Below are 14,111 nucleotides of genomic sequence, written 5' to 3' on the forward strand. Positions count from 1 at the left end.
TGAAACATGTTGCTGAATACACCTCTCCTCTTCAGCTGAAATTCTAACTGCACTATTAAGGTAATTTATTACACTCTTTAAGTACCACAATCGGAGACCCTGTCTACAGTAGATAGTTTTATACACTTTAAAAATGTTAGCAAGTCACCCCATTACATCTTAGTCATGAGACTAATGCAGATTACTTATTACTTCTCTTGGCAATCACATAACACTTGTCCTGAGAATGAAAGATGATGCCTTGACAATAATACGCTGTAATGTAATAACCCTTCACATGTTATAAAGTGCAGCACTTTTTCTTTTGAGGATCACTAAGTGCTGGGCAGGCATTCATTAATACAGGTCTTGCCAGACCTTGGTGACACTGCCATCCCCATTCAAAATTTAGCCACCATGCTAATGTCCCCATGTGTCTCTGCACAGCAACCATCCCCACTGCTGCATTCCCCCAGCCCTCTGAAATACCATCGCTTCCACTCTCTCCCTCCTATTTGTAATAGCAGATAACTGCAGGCACAGGATATCTGCTGAAATATTAATGAAGAGAGAAGTAAGTATTGTTTTAATATTCTCTAGGCCAGACACCAGAAGTATATAGAGCAGTTACCTGATCTGCCCAGGGCCACTCAGCAGCTGGGGAAGAAACAGGATTAAAATCTAGAAGTTGTGGTTCTGCCCAAAACAGCCCTCCCTTGGGGTCCCTGTGAGAGCCCACAATTCAAATGCAAAAGTAATTGTTAAATAATTAGTAACCTACACAATTACTTCCATGCATCCGTCAGTATTTTATGCCCTGAAGGAGCAATAAATAAACGCCTGAGACTACAATTATCATGATTTCCTGTCCACCAGAAAGCCTAGATAATGTGCAGTCTAAAAAGATTTTTCCTTCCTAATGAGTATTGTCAATGGGAATTACTAACTGGCTTGAGCATGTTGTGTGCAGCTTTACCAGTACGCATGTGGCGCAAAAAGCACCAATATCGGTGCAGCATCACAGCTCTGGACTGGTCTTCCAGGATTTCAGATCCAGCTCCTGGATTCATGTGATCAACATGTACCTTTCATTAGTGGAAAAAAGAATAAGTTTCTAGGCTTTATGGTTAAAAATCAGAATGTTAAAACTGGAACTGAAAACCTCAGGAATTAAGACTTTCAAACATCCCATCCCACCTGATCACCACTTTTGGAGCATTTTGGGTGCAGAACACACAGGGAGGTGACCAGGAAAGCAGCTGCCATGCCTGCTCTGCATTCACTGGGATGTGAATCAAAAACTGCCCAGAGGAACCTATTTGCAGTGCACCAGAAGAAATAATAATGACATTATGCAGCCCAGTAGGTAGGCAACACCTTTTTTGTCCTATTCAGCTTGCAGTTTCTCTCTTGGCAATTAGAGCTCTTTCAAAACCCAGGTTGTTCTTTCAAAACCTGAAACACTCTCCTACTCTTTCATGATTTCCAACTGTTCTCTTCTGCTTGTTCTTTATTCTTTCCAAATCAATAGTATCCGTATCAGCATCAAAGTCTTGTGTATTACCCCTCTTTTGATGGCTGCCTGTTTTCTAATCTTTCTCCCCAGAAGTTCTCTTCAGCAACTGTTACTAAACAAATGCTTGTATTATGTCTTCTCCCGCAAGGTTTTTCCCAATGATAGTGCTAGTATTCCGGTGGCTTTATGCCTTCAAGAGGCAAACAAATGTCATCCAGTAATGCCAAAGCCTTATCTTGATCATTTGGGTCAGACTTCCTCTCCAGCTGCTGAAATGTAGCACAGAGATACAGAGCATACATCCATCTCCCCCACCCCACCACATGCAGATGCTTACAAACTAAGGGCCAGAAAGGACCTTGGGACCACCCTGACCCCAAACCATCAGCCTGCTTGAGCCACATGAGCCTGTGGCTGCCAGGCACATGAAGACTTCCCCATTCATCATCACTACTCTCCATTTCAGAGCATTCCCCTTCCTTCATCTCTAAATCACCTAATCACATTGTAATTAAAAGCAACCCTATCTCTGCAATTGTTTGCCTCCTACTCGGTACAATAGGTAGCATTATTAATAATAAAAGACATGCATTAAAGGTATTATTTCATTGTTCTTCAGAGAGAAATAGAAGATTATTTCCTTTTGTTGGGTTCCATCTCTCTGGTTTAGAATAAGCCATCACTGGCAGGGTCAAAAATATAATCAACTTCATCATGGTGGTACATTTAGGGGAAAAAAAAGGCAGCATAAACCAATAATTAATCTAAGACTATAAAGCTGGGCAACAACAAAGACTTGGACATTAGAAGTCTAACTTACTTTGTAGTTTGGGTTTTTTGGCAGATTGTTTTTTGTTTTTGTTTTTTTTTTTTAATAGACAAAATAGCTGGTGATTGCAGCGTTGAGTCTGAATCACATCATCTTCCAAGATCTAATCAAGATCAACAATGTCTTGATCAATACAGTTGTAAAATAAGATTTCCAAAAAAAGTACAACAAATCCATTAAAGAAATCTCAGAAGGCAGCAAAATAATTTCTTGAAGCTGTAAGTGAAAAATGAACTTTATTTATTTCACATTACAATCAAATAGTAATGTGTCTTGATGCATATGTGCACACATGCATCATCATTATTTGCTTTATTCTTATTGATTTTTTCTTCCATGGGCCAGCTCTCCAGAACCACTATGCACCAGCGTCAATGGGGAAAGAGGCTTCTCAGCACTTCTGACAAATTATTCCTTTAAAGTTCAGACACTTCTATCACCCACAGAAATGAAATACGCATTAGACGTATGAGAAATCAACCTCATCTTCAGCAACTCAAAAGAGCAACCCATGAAAAATAAACAGTTTAGCTGCTACTGCATATAATCACAGAAGCAATGAAACAACCATGTTACAACTGTCCCAGATGGGTACAGCATTTCCTGAAAACTAATTCCCAGCATGTCCCAGGAGCCAGCTTACAGTTACCCATTTTGTCTTTCCAAGTGGAAAGGTCACCAGAACAAATACGATCAGGAAGTAATGGTGAGGCCGTTCAGCTGATCTATTTCAAGCACCATGACAAAGAAAACTAATTTAGTGTTATAATTAGAAACATGGAGAGGAAAAAGCTCATTTTGGAGAAGTGCTGCTGCTGGAACGTTAGCACTGGTGCTGATGGAGCTAATCAGCTCAGAGGTGGAAGAGTGAAACCAAATTACACATTTAGCATCTTCATGCAAACCAGGTTTGACACTGCAATTGTCTGCAGTTGGGAGTAAGTGCGAGGTTTAAAGGTGACCTTACAAGGGAGTTTTTAAAGAAGTAGACTAAACAGTGTTTCAGAACTTTTTTTTAGAACTTGAAAACCAAAACCACATGTCACAATTTTTCTGTTCATACTTTATGACTATTTTTCAAAGACTATCGGCTATTTGTGTGTAGTTCATATTTTTAAACGTATTTCATGTTTCTCATTAATGGCTGCAAGAATAAGGCTTTTTCAACTTCTCGTAATTACAAAAAGACCCATTTAACTTCTTGCAAATGGAAATATGACATGAATGAGCTGAAGTACATTGGAAGGACTTTCAAACCTGTAACGTATTTCTTTTCATTGTCTTCTTGAGAGGTACATTTGAATATCCTCCAGGGATAAGAAAGAAAAGCCCAAAACCCAAAAATTACCCCAAAAGGAGTTTTCAGTTTAAAGGAGGTATAGATTGCAGGTTTAGTTACACAAATCCTATTGTGTACCTAAATATGGCCAATTTGCCTTGCATTTCTCTGGGAGTCAAAGCTATCTTTTTCCTGCTCTCACCCTGGTGACATTTCAGTGCCCCTTGGCTGTCTCAGTGCTGTTGTTTATAAAGCTGTGCTGTAAAAAGGATCAACACAATGACCCAAGTTAGAAGTAATTACCCAAGAATAAAGAAGAAAAAAGAAGGCCAAAAGGAGTGCATCATGTAGCTGCATAGTGAGACACAATTGGGTGATGAAGGATGTGTATTTAGGGAAGATGAAGAGAAAGAGGGACAGCAAGAGGGAAGAAAAAGTGAACAAGGAGATGAGCCATAGCAGATACAAAGAATACATGCATTTTTCACCCACTGCCACGCTGTCTTCCCTCAGTATTTTGTTACTGGATTTCGTATTGGATTTTCCTGGCTTACTCATGTTAATCTTTTGACGTAGTTAACTTGAAGGAAAAGACAAAAGCACAGCAATACTGGAATTCCCTCTCTCAGAGAGAAAAGGGAAGTAGAGCACTATGATGGAAAATGAGGTCCTAACTTGAGCTGGTTAACTTGAGTGAGGGTGATGTAAGTTTGGTGTCCTACCACGGCTATCTGAAGTGCTTTTCCACTGCCCGTGGCTCCATACCTTCATAAGTTCCTACTTCCAAAAGGGTCCCACTTCGCTCCAACTCCAGAAACTCCTCCACAGTCAGAAAGTTATAGTCCACACCAGGCACTTCTCCTTCTCTTGGAGGGCGGGTTGTGCCTGAAAGGAAAAATTAGCATGTTAATATAGTTGATTTCTTATCAAGAGTTAAAAGGGACAGTAAAAAACGATCAAAAAGATACAACAGTATCTGTAAAATACAGTTCTGTGAGCTACACAGACAGCAGTGTCAAAGAGTACAGTTACAAGTCAGGAACCCATGTCAAAACAAGACAAGATATAGATCACAGGTTGAGCTGGCGGTACCAGTTGTTCCACCAAATGACAATGTTTTTGATATTCTCAGAAAGACTCTCTGGCAAAGAAATCTCTCGTATCACATGCAGAAACACAGTTGGAAGAGTTTGGTATCTGGGAATATACCAGCAATTACCTTCCTGCTATTAGCACAGTCCCTCATACTTCAACTTCACTAACACTTCAATCTGTATTCTCAGATATGGCAACTTATTTCTAGCTTCCATTATTTCTGTATCTCTTTATCCCACCAAATATTCTTTCACATCATAAAGACATTTTCTCCCTTATTTCTTATTAATATTTTATCTCTATTTATGCTACTATTTTTTATTCAACATTAAAAAGTACTGTGAGACAGCTTTGATGCACCATTCACACATGCTCACTAAAAGACAACCTGCCATCTCTTCTGACAGAAGCTCACCTATAAGCTCATTCCTGTTCAAGAAATACTTATTCTTTTGAGTAATAATCCACACTGAATCTCTCCAGAACTCAACAATTTAACTAGTACCCATGGAGAACAGGGTACTGTTACTGCTACTCTGCCAGTTCTGAAACTCTTCTCCCTTCTGACCAATTTACAGCCCTCTGAAGCACAAGATGAATCACTTCATGACTTTTTGCTAAGATAGCTTGGGCCACTGCATTTTAGGTCACTGAGCACAGCTTAATTGATTGGGATCGATTTCTGTTCAATAGCCTTTATTGTCCATGACTCTGGAGGCTAGGAGATGGCTGGAGTCTATACATCTGAGATTAAATATAAATGACAGATTTGATGGTACAGGAAACTTAACTTTAGCAGAAAGAGCAGTGTTAAGAGAGTTGGAGGTGTTCAAGTGCTGTGGCCGCAACCAATCTGCTGGTTTGGGAATAACTTTAGAGATGTGGAAACCATACCTAACATTTAATGAAGCATGATTTCTCACTTCTGTGGGACTCTTCCAGCCCCTGGGCAGTGCCTTCTCAGTGCATACAATTTCTTAAACCCTCTATAAAAGGACTGAAGAAAGTATAAAGAAGCTGAGCTTCTGGAAACTAATTGGGAAGATTCCAGCTCTCAGGAGTTGAAAGAGCATAAATTTACCATGCCTGCATCTGGCAAATGTTTTCCTCAAGTGCCAGGGAAGCGGAAAGTCTGCTTATGCCCTATTCATCTGAGAGACTGTTCAAGAGGTCAGTCTTGACAGAGTGACACCCTTGAAAGATTATCACTAGATTAATTTCCTTGATAGACATCCACTTTCTCTAACATCCTCTATCTCTTCTTTCAAAATAGAAACTCTCTCTTTTTATTATTTACCATCAGCCTCCAGATAAGTCTATAAATTCCTGTGCTTTTTCTATCATTCATTCTCTTGGAGCTGTGTGAATGGGTGAAAGCAGGAGGAGGAGAAGCAAAAAAGGGGATGGAAATTGTGACAGGTATCTTCACCCTACTAGTAGAATTACTCTCTCCAATTTGAAAAGATCCAATTTTGTATTCTTTGTATTCTTGAATCCTTACAGTAAGACTACAAGGATTTTTACAGAGTAGTTTCTAACAGATGTCTTTCACAGATCTAGACCAGAGAAAAACTGGACCTGCACCACATGCCCCTCGCTGCCCAAGTGCCTGTGTTTCCATGTCAAGGCAGGCAGCGAAGCTGAGCGGGCAATGTCCACACAGGTCCCTCCCTGCCGCACAAGGAGCACGCACGCACCCAGCAGCTGGCATGAAGGGTCACAGCCCAGATGTAGCATCTCCACCCTGAGCACCGACTGCTGTGGACATTCAGGCTGTGAGGACCCTCAGCGGAGCATTGTGGCTGTTGACCACTGGCTGATTCTCCTAAACCAGGCTCATGAGAGGGAAGGACGAAGACTGAAAAGCCTAAGCAATAAGTATGTCCAACAATGCGCTGTAGCTGTCCCATGCCTGGAGCACAATGGAAGTGAGAATTAGACTCTGTAGTGCTCCTCATGCAACGCATCAGTCAAACGTCACCCCGAGCCATGCGGCACGCGAGCCGAATGACAAAGATTGGGACATACTTTTTCCCAGTAACTGACAACACACATTCAGGAGACACAAAGATCAGGGAACTTCAGGACTCATTTTACTTTATCTTTTAAAGCCTTCTTCTTTTCTTTATCTACATCTTCCCACAGAGAGTATTTATTAATCATTTTTTTTTCCTTCTGAATTTTTATAGCGGTGAAATTGCAGTCAGCAGTTTACTAGTGCTGGCTGCCTATTTGACATGACAATTATATCTCTGCCATAATTCCTCTGAGCCATTTTAATGGATCTATTTGTTTCATCTCAGTGTTCTTAATTTCCTGAATATGTTCAAGTCGAAAAATCGCAGATGTGCTTGCTATCAGCACGATTGCCTGCAACACACGCTGAATGCATTAGAAATGCCAAGTCGCTGCGTAAAAGAAAAACATTACATCACAGAGATAACATTTGTCACCTCGCGTCGGTCCTCAGCAACAAACAGAGGGAAAATAAAAACTAGACTGGTTAGAATATCTTATCTGGGCGAAGGCGAAAAACCCAACAACTTTCCATGCTGCTGTCTAGAGCAAAGATTGCTTGCAGATGCTTGAGCTGTTATCCTGCTTCACATCTGAGCAAGTGTTACTGAATGCAATTCAGAAAGGCAGGGGGAAGGGAAAACCCGCCTCCGTTTTTCTTGTAGCAGAATGACAGGCTGCCGGCTGGACACACGCCTGGCAGATGGCATTTCAAAGAGTTTTCATGAACCATCTGGGATGTGTACAATGATTACAAACCACACTTACAGCAAAGCCAGAAGGGTTGCTTCACAAGGAGGGTGGGGGGAGAGGGCAGGCGGAAAGAAAGGGGGAAAGAAAAGAAAACCAAGAGGCGCGTAAAGCAAACTCGATGACTTCTCCCAGGCACAGGACGCTAAGAATAATCGGCACCCTCCACTGGGAGCCTGTCCATGGCCCGAGACAACTCCTCGACTACTGTGCAGCATGTGTGTGCACAGCCCAACACCGTTGCAGGCTGCAAGCGACCGTTAAGAGCTTTCTGCTGATAAACTCCAAATTGTAATTAAGTCTCCCATCATTAATGTGACTTAATTATGTACAAAGCATAGTGTGTGTGTGTCCTCCCTCCCCCTTTAAACTGCATTTCAGCATCCTTACCACAGGGTGGTCATCATTGAAGGAGAGGGCTATGGAGATGACTGCACATTTTATCAGAGCTAATAGCAGGTCAGATCACTGTTAATGGCAGAATTAATTGAGCACAATGAGTGCTGTAGATGGCCCAAACAGGAGTTAAGATACTCCACTAGAAAAGGCAAGCCAATCGTATTTAAATATGTTAACCTGCCTGCCATGTTTGCACTGAAATATTAAGTGGCATCAAATCTTATTGCCATTAGGTAGCAATTTAGCTAATTAATTTGAGCTATGTCCCCCCATGTGACTAGCTCAGAATTGCTAATGCTACAACAAGAAGGAACTGGAGGAGAAACCGAGTGGTTAACAACTCCTTCTTCACATTTAATGGTTCATAAACTTTCACTCTTATATGGCTAGAATGTCCTACAACATATAAAACTAGTTAGAGACATTAAATTCACAGGGGAATTGCTCAAATCTTCTGAAACCACAGCAGACTTAAGAAAATAAATAAAAATAAGGCTACTGGTTAGCGTTGCAGGTTTTACCTTCTCTCTTGGTTTGGGGAGGTAAAACTACATATAACATGGGTGGCTCAGATGTTAGGTGAAATGCTTGCCTGGCTGCTGGTTTGGTTATCACACCTAAGCTAGATGCATCCCAGTTTATTCATGCATCACTAAGGCACTAGCCCCACAGAAAAGGGATCTCACCATGGGCTGGGCAGCCCACCTGAAAAACTGCTTCTAGACACAGGTGAGTTTGCCCAAGCAGAGCCCAGTGCTGTAGTTAAGCTAACTAAATTAAAGCCTGTCATCCATGCTTACAATAACTGGACTGTGGCTCAGATGTACTGATGACTATCAACTATTTTTCTGAATAATTTAAGTGCCCATTTAAATATAGCTGCTACTGTTGTCTTGCCTACCAACCACGCTGACAATTACCTAACACAAGTCTCAATTATAGTATAGCCAGATTGTTAATATGTGATTCAGGGTCTGTTTAGGTCCTTATCAATCTACCAGGGCCTCATGTTAAGCTGTTAATAGCCACTAATGCCCTGCTGCTAAGTTAATCAGAATCTTGCTTATTGCAAGCTAAACATAAGACTTCAAAGCGGCCACAGTCACTTCAATTATTTTCTTGTTAAAACAAAAGCAGTTCTCCAGCAGTAATTCTGTTACCGTGTACCAAAACAGCCCCTACCAAGTCATTTAGAAGTTGACTTCTCAAGTGCAGAACATCTACATCTCCCATTTGCAAAGCAACGATTCCTGCAGACTCCTTATCCAATTTCACTGGCTTGGCAGTGATAATCCAGTGAGACACCAAAATATAGCTGATCAAACCACAGGTCATTTGCTTCTCATCTCTACTGATCAGCTTTTCTTAAAATGACAGATAATGTGGGAGTTGCACACTCAAAGTAATGATATAGTTCCTACACCATATTTTATACAAACTCAAGTCACTGGTGGCTACCAACAGTGAATGGAGCTGTAATAAATAAGGTTTTAATGAGAAATGTACAGGGGTGCTGCTGACCCACAAAGCTGTTGTGGGGGTTTGCTGAGAAGCTGTTTGCAAGTGGGTTAGAAGGAAGGATGCTGGTCTTGCCATTGCTCTTGGCGACTGATGTTTTTGTCATTCAGCAAGAAGAGACTGCTCTCATCACCTACACTGAAAAAATCTTCAGCTGCCAAAGAAGAAACATATTAGGAAAATAGCCCCTCTTTCCCTCTGCAGAGTGTTTAGAGGTCACCTTCTTCCCTCATGTCACAGGATAATTTGGAGAGCCTGCTTTGGCTCTCCTGCACCTGGCACCTATGGTGCCAGATAACTGGAAGGGAGGACAAGCTTCGCAGATCTGCTAATGGCAAGTGCAGAAGGGAAAAGTCAGGGACGACCAGGTCTGTCTCCAGAAGAGGCAACCTGATTAGCAGCCAAGCTTAAGGCAGAACTTACCTGCAGCACAGCATCAGAAATGGCCTTATCTATATTAACAAAAAATAAAGTGTGACCTATCTGTAAGAAAACATTGCACACAGAACTACTTCGTCTTATTGACTTCTGAGGTTATCCAAACTAAGATTACTGACTGTTTTTTTTCAACAGCAGTACAAGTTATTGTATTTTGACCCTGTTATGCTATCCATTATACACATGTGTGATTCCACTTACCTATGGTAAGGAGTAAGGGGCAATTTATAGTTGTAACTGCATGAAAATACGGAAGTTTCAGAGAGGCCTGGTCTGTTACAAGCTAAACATGCTCAACCTACAAATACAATTTTCTCCTGAAACTTGAAACTCAGGAAGCTCATTCTGGGATTTTAAATGTTGTCTGTCCCTTCTCTAGCCAGTGACTTGATACCTATAAACCATAAGAACGTGACAAGCATTCAAAGTGTCTCAGTGGCAGAGTAGAAATTCAGTCCAAAGGAGAATGTGGTCTGTCGCTAGAAATTAATTCACAGCTCTGTTAATGATGCATGCGCAGGAACAGATGCTGATTGACTCTTCCTGGCCACACAGATAACTGCAGTACTAAAAACAAATTTCTGTCACTGTGGTCAGCAGTAATGACTGATTAAACCCAGAAAACAGCTGACCAAGGAAAACCTGTCTTTCTACAGGCACATTGCAGAGAAATGCATTTTGTGACTGTGGCTAAAAGTAATTTTTCTTCTAGAGGGGGAGATGGAAGGGATTTGTACACAGAGTTCAGTATCTCCTTCTCCACCAGCCTTTCCAGCAACGCTCAGTGGCCAAAGCTGAAATCCACAGCAGCAGCTTGCCAGGATCCCCTCCTGCTCAAAGGACTGTGCCGGCCATGCACACATGCAACGCCAGGTCAACCCTCAGTGCACGGAAAAGCCACTCTCCCCCTTTCTGAGGCACAGTGTCCAGTTGCATCTCTCTGGCCCTTTTTCTCAAAGTACTGACTGCCTAGAGCCTCCCTGGAGAAATGATTCAGCCAAGCCGCACAGCAACAGCTCAGAGTTTGTGTACCCTCCAGGCAGCAAGTTATTTTTGTCCCTTTTAAATTTATTTTTGGTATTTGTGGCCTTCCCTGCCACCAAATAAGAACATTGATAATCTTCAACACATTTATCCTTACAGCATTTTGAGGTAGAGAAAGTGGGTTTGTTTCCATTTTATAGCACAAGATCTGCCAGACCTAGGCTCTCAAAGGACTTCAGGAGCCTAAATCTAGAGAAATCAATGGGATTTAGGAAACCCTACACATCAGGATCAGGGCCTAACAGATTAAAAGGGACAAAAATAACTTGCTGCTGCACTGGGGCGCGTTGCAAGCTCGTTTGTATGTGTTGCTAAACACCATGCCATGGCTACACAAAGCCAATTCAGTATGAGGCATTTTGCTCTCCACTGCAATATCAGTTTAAAAGGAACTGATAATTACCTGATGATTGGAAGGATACAAAACCTGCCACACTCTCCAAGAAAGACATTTTAAGAAGACCCCTTTAAGGATCTGTGCTAAATATTCAAATAGAGCAGCACCTGGGAAAGTACCTTCCATGGTACTGCTGCAGTGTGGCAGTTGCTAATGCAGTTACAACCTCTTCATATGTCCTTCAGAGCATTCATTTGCTTTCTCCTAAGGATAAAAAGAGTATTCTGGCATCAGATAAAACATAAATAATAAATGTTCCTGGGTTCGCAATAGCAGCAGCTCGCCTTCTGGATTCCGCTCTTTGAGTGATTGCTGTTACCTCACCAGACACCTGCAGCTGAATCCCTCTCATTTCCCATGAGGTGGGACACCCACCAAGAAGATTAAACTTCATGAACTAATGAGTTTGCCATTAATCTTGTGTTCATGGAGTCCAACAGCATGACATCCACTAATTTAAATTGTGAACTACTGATGAAAAAGCAAACTATGTACCTCCTTGGTGAGAAGACCTTAGCTGTAACTATGCAAAATTTTATTCTTTCTAATATATGGATTAGTGTAATAAAGTGTAATTTTATAAATCAATAAAGTCGTAGTAATGAGATTGCACTGTAACGTTCTGCTTTTAAATATTGGCACAGAAATGAATGAAAATTGCCATTTGTGTAAGTGTGTATGTGACTTATGGGAAGCAAAATTAGCTGAAAGTAAATTAACAGGGTGATTACATACTTGCATTCATATTCAGTTTCTCTCATATATGCATTTTTAGAAGTCTAGATAATGCTACAACCATGACACACACCTTTATTTCAAAAGGATCACCTTTCTTCTATTGAAAAATTGTCATAGTTACTTTCAGTAGAAATTCTGGCTATCAGGCTGCAGCTGGAGAAGGTAAATTAAATACATACACTGGATAAGTGAAAAGCACTGTTATTAGCTGGTTATTTTTAATCCCGTAGATCATTCACTCCAGACTATCTCAACGCAGGCCTAACCCCCAGAGCTCAGGGCTGCCCCGCATCAGCTGCCTCAGGCCTTACCAGGCAGGGGCACAGCAGTGCTCCACGCTGCACACCCAGAGCAGCTACGGGAAAGCACAGCGTGCTTTGAGGTGACTATTCCATACGAATGTGCACATCCATATTAAATACAACAGGCCAAGGGCATGTGCAGGGTGAGTGCTTAAAATCTACTTTGAAATCAGGAGACCTGGGATGTAGAGTCGCTGCCACGCAAACAGCACTTTTAACCAAATACCTCATTGTCTTATACTTTCACATTATAGGAAGTAGTTTATCTGGAGGTACAACATATCTTCCTTTATATCTGCTTTATTCATGGCTACTTGCAAAGCTATCTGATTTCTACAAATTGCCAAAGAGGAGGTGTAGCCCAGTCTCAGAGTTTCATAAGTCAAGGGCTAGCATTAAAACCAAGCTGCGAAATGGTCAGTAGAGGCACTCAGCTGCTGAGAAACAAAACACCCATCAGCTCCCTGTCATGTTTGGCTGAGTATAAGACAGTGTAGTATTAAAAATTGTTTTTCATTAACTATTGGTCCTTCATGTGGCTTGGTATAAGTATTGAGTAGGTTATATTTGAGTAGAATAACAGAACAGGTCAAAAATAAAACATTCTCAAACCTTTTTCTTAATGTTAGAGACAGAAGACTGGGAGGAGAGGACTTTGGGAAAGATGAGGGGCCAAGACAGCACTCAGGACTGAGTGTGCTGCAAACTTTTGCAAGATGAATTGCCAAGTTACATTGCAGAGAGGGACATAAAACCATGCAAGTCAGATTTGCAAACATTGCACAATCCTTTTCACCCACCATGAAGTACTGAAGGAATTTCCCAATTTGGTGGAAGACATGCAGGGGAGTCTTGAAGCAGAAATACAGTGAACAAGAACACAACAGTTAGTTTTATCTTGGATTTTTAAAATTTAAAAAATAATGAAGACTTGTTTGGACAATATATGTGACTACTGTAACTGAAGGAAGAACCAAAAAAATAAAACAAACCACCACATCAGAAACTGCTGTTAGCCATATATGTGCAAATCTGCCTCACAGTGAGATTAGCAGTAGAGCTTCCCAGAAGCCAAGACTGCCTGTTTGTTCCCCACAACAATACTTCTACACAAGCTGCCACAATTATTGGAAGGAAGAACTTCTCTCTTTTCTTTAAAACTTGGGTACAAAAAAATGTTAACCTCCCCAAAACAAGGTATCCTATCTTCTATTCTACTTCAAGGCTTCAGATGCATTCTATGAACAGATATAGTAATTAAGCTCATAATAAATCGATTATCCAACACAGACCAAACACCTGCAGTATTTAAATTCAGTTTTTATTAAAAAACAATGTTTGTTTTTAACACCTGCATACATCCACAAAAAGATATTCTGCACTTTAAAACTATAGTAATAAACTGGAGAATATTTGATGTCCAATAGCTTAGCTGCTTCAACAAAGATTACTTACTTCTCTTGCTGTTTGTCTTCCAAGGTTGTTTCTACTGCTGAGATAAGTACAACACAATGTGGGTCATCCTTGGTTGGATGCGATATAAAACTCTTTCTGTTGACTTTAATTGCCCTTCTAGCACACCTTTAATTTGCAGTTAAAAGTCTTAATAAAACACCTCACCTAACAGTATGTGTCTAAAACCAGATCAGTTCATTAGCCTAATCTCTGTGAAATTCCACCACAGAAACAGAGAGTCATATAAAATGTACACATTTATCTCTGAGGCATTGCCTGAAGTTTGCTTCAGTGACCACATCCAGTCTACTGAAAAGAGAGACTCAAAGAGAGAGGTTTTTTCCCTTTTCTTTTTT

At 40.9% G+C, this 14,111-nt stretch overlaps 1 protein-coding gene across 25 annotated transcripts in view; it reads right to left on the reverse strand.

Moving 5' to 3' along the window:
• Positions 1-14,111, reverse strand: part of MAGI1 (membrane associated guanylate kinase, WW and PDZ domain containing 1) — a 355,845-nt gene that overhangs the window by 87,293 nt on the left and 254,441 nt on the right. For all 25 annotated transcript variants that reach the window (XM_074835921.1, XM_074835920.1, XM_074835919.1 and 22 more), the window contains one exon: positions 4,369-4,488. In XM_074835921.1, the coding sequence (XP_074692022.1) occupies positions 4,369-4,488 (120 nt within the window). The remainder of the gene's footprint in view (positions 1-4,368; positions 4,489-14,111) is intronic.

This window comes from Strix aluco, chromosome 11 (genome assembly GCF_031877795.1).
Source record: "Strix aluco isolate bStrAlu1 chromosome 11, bStrAlu1.hap1, whole genome shotgun sequence".
Classification (NCBI taxonomy): domain Eukaryota; kingdom Metazoa; phylum Chordata; class Aves; order Strigiformes; family Strigidae; genus Strix; species Strix aluco.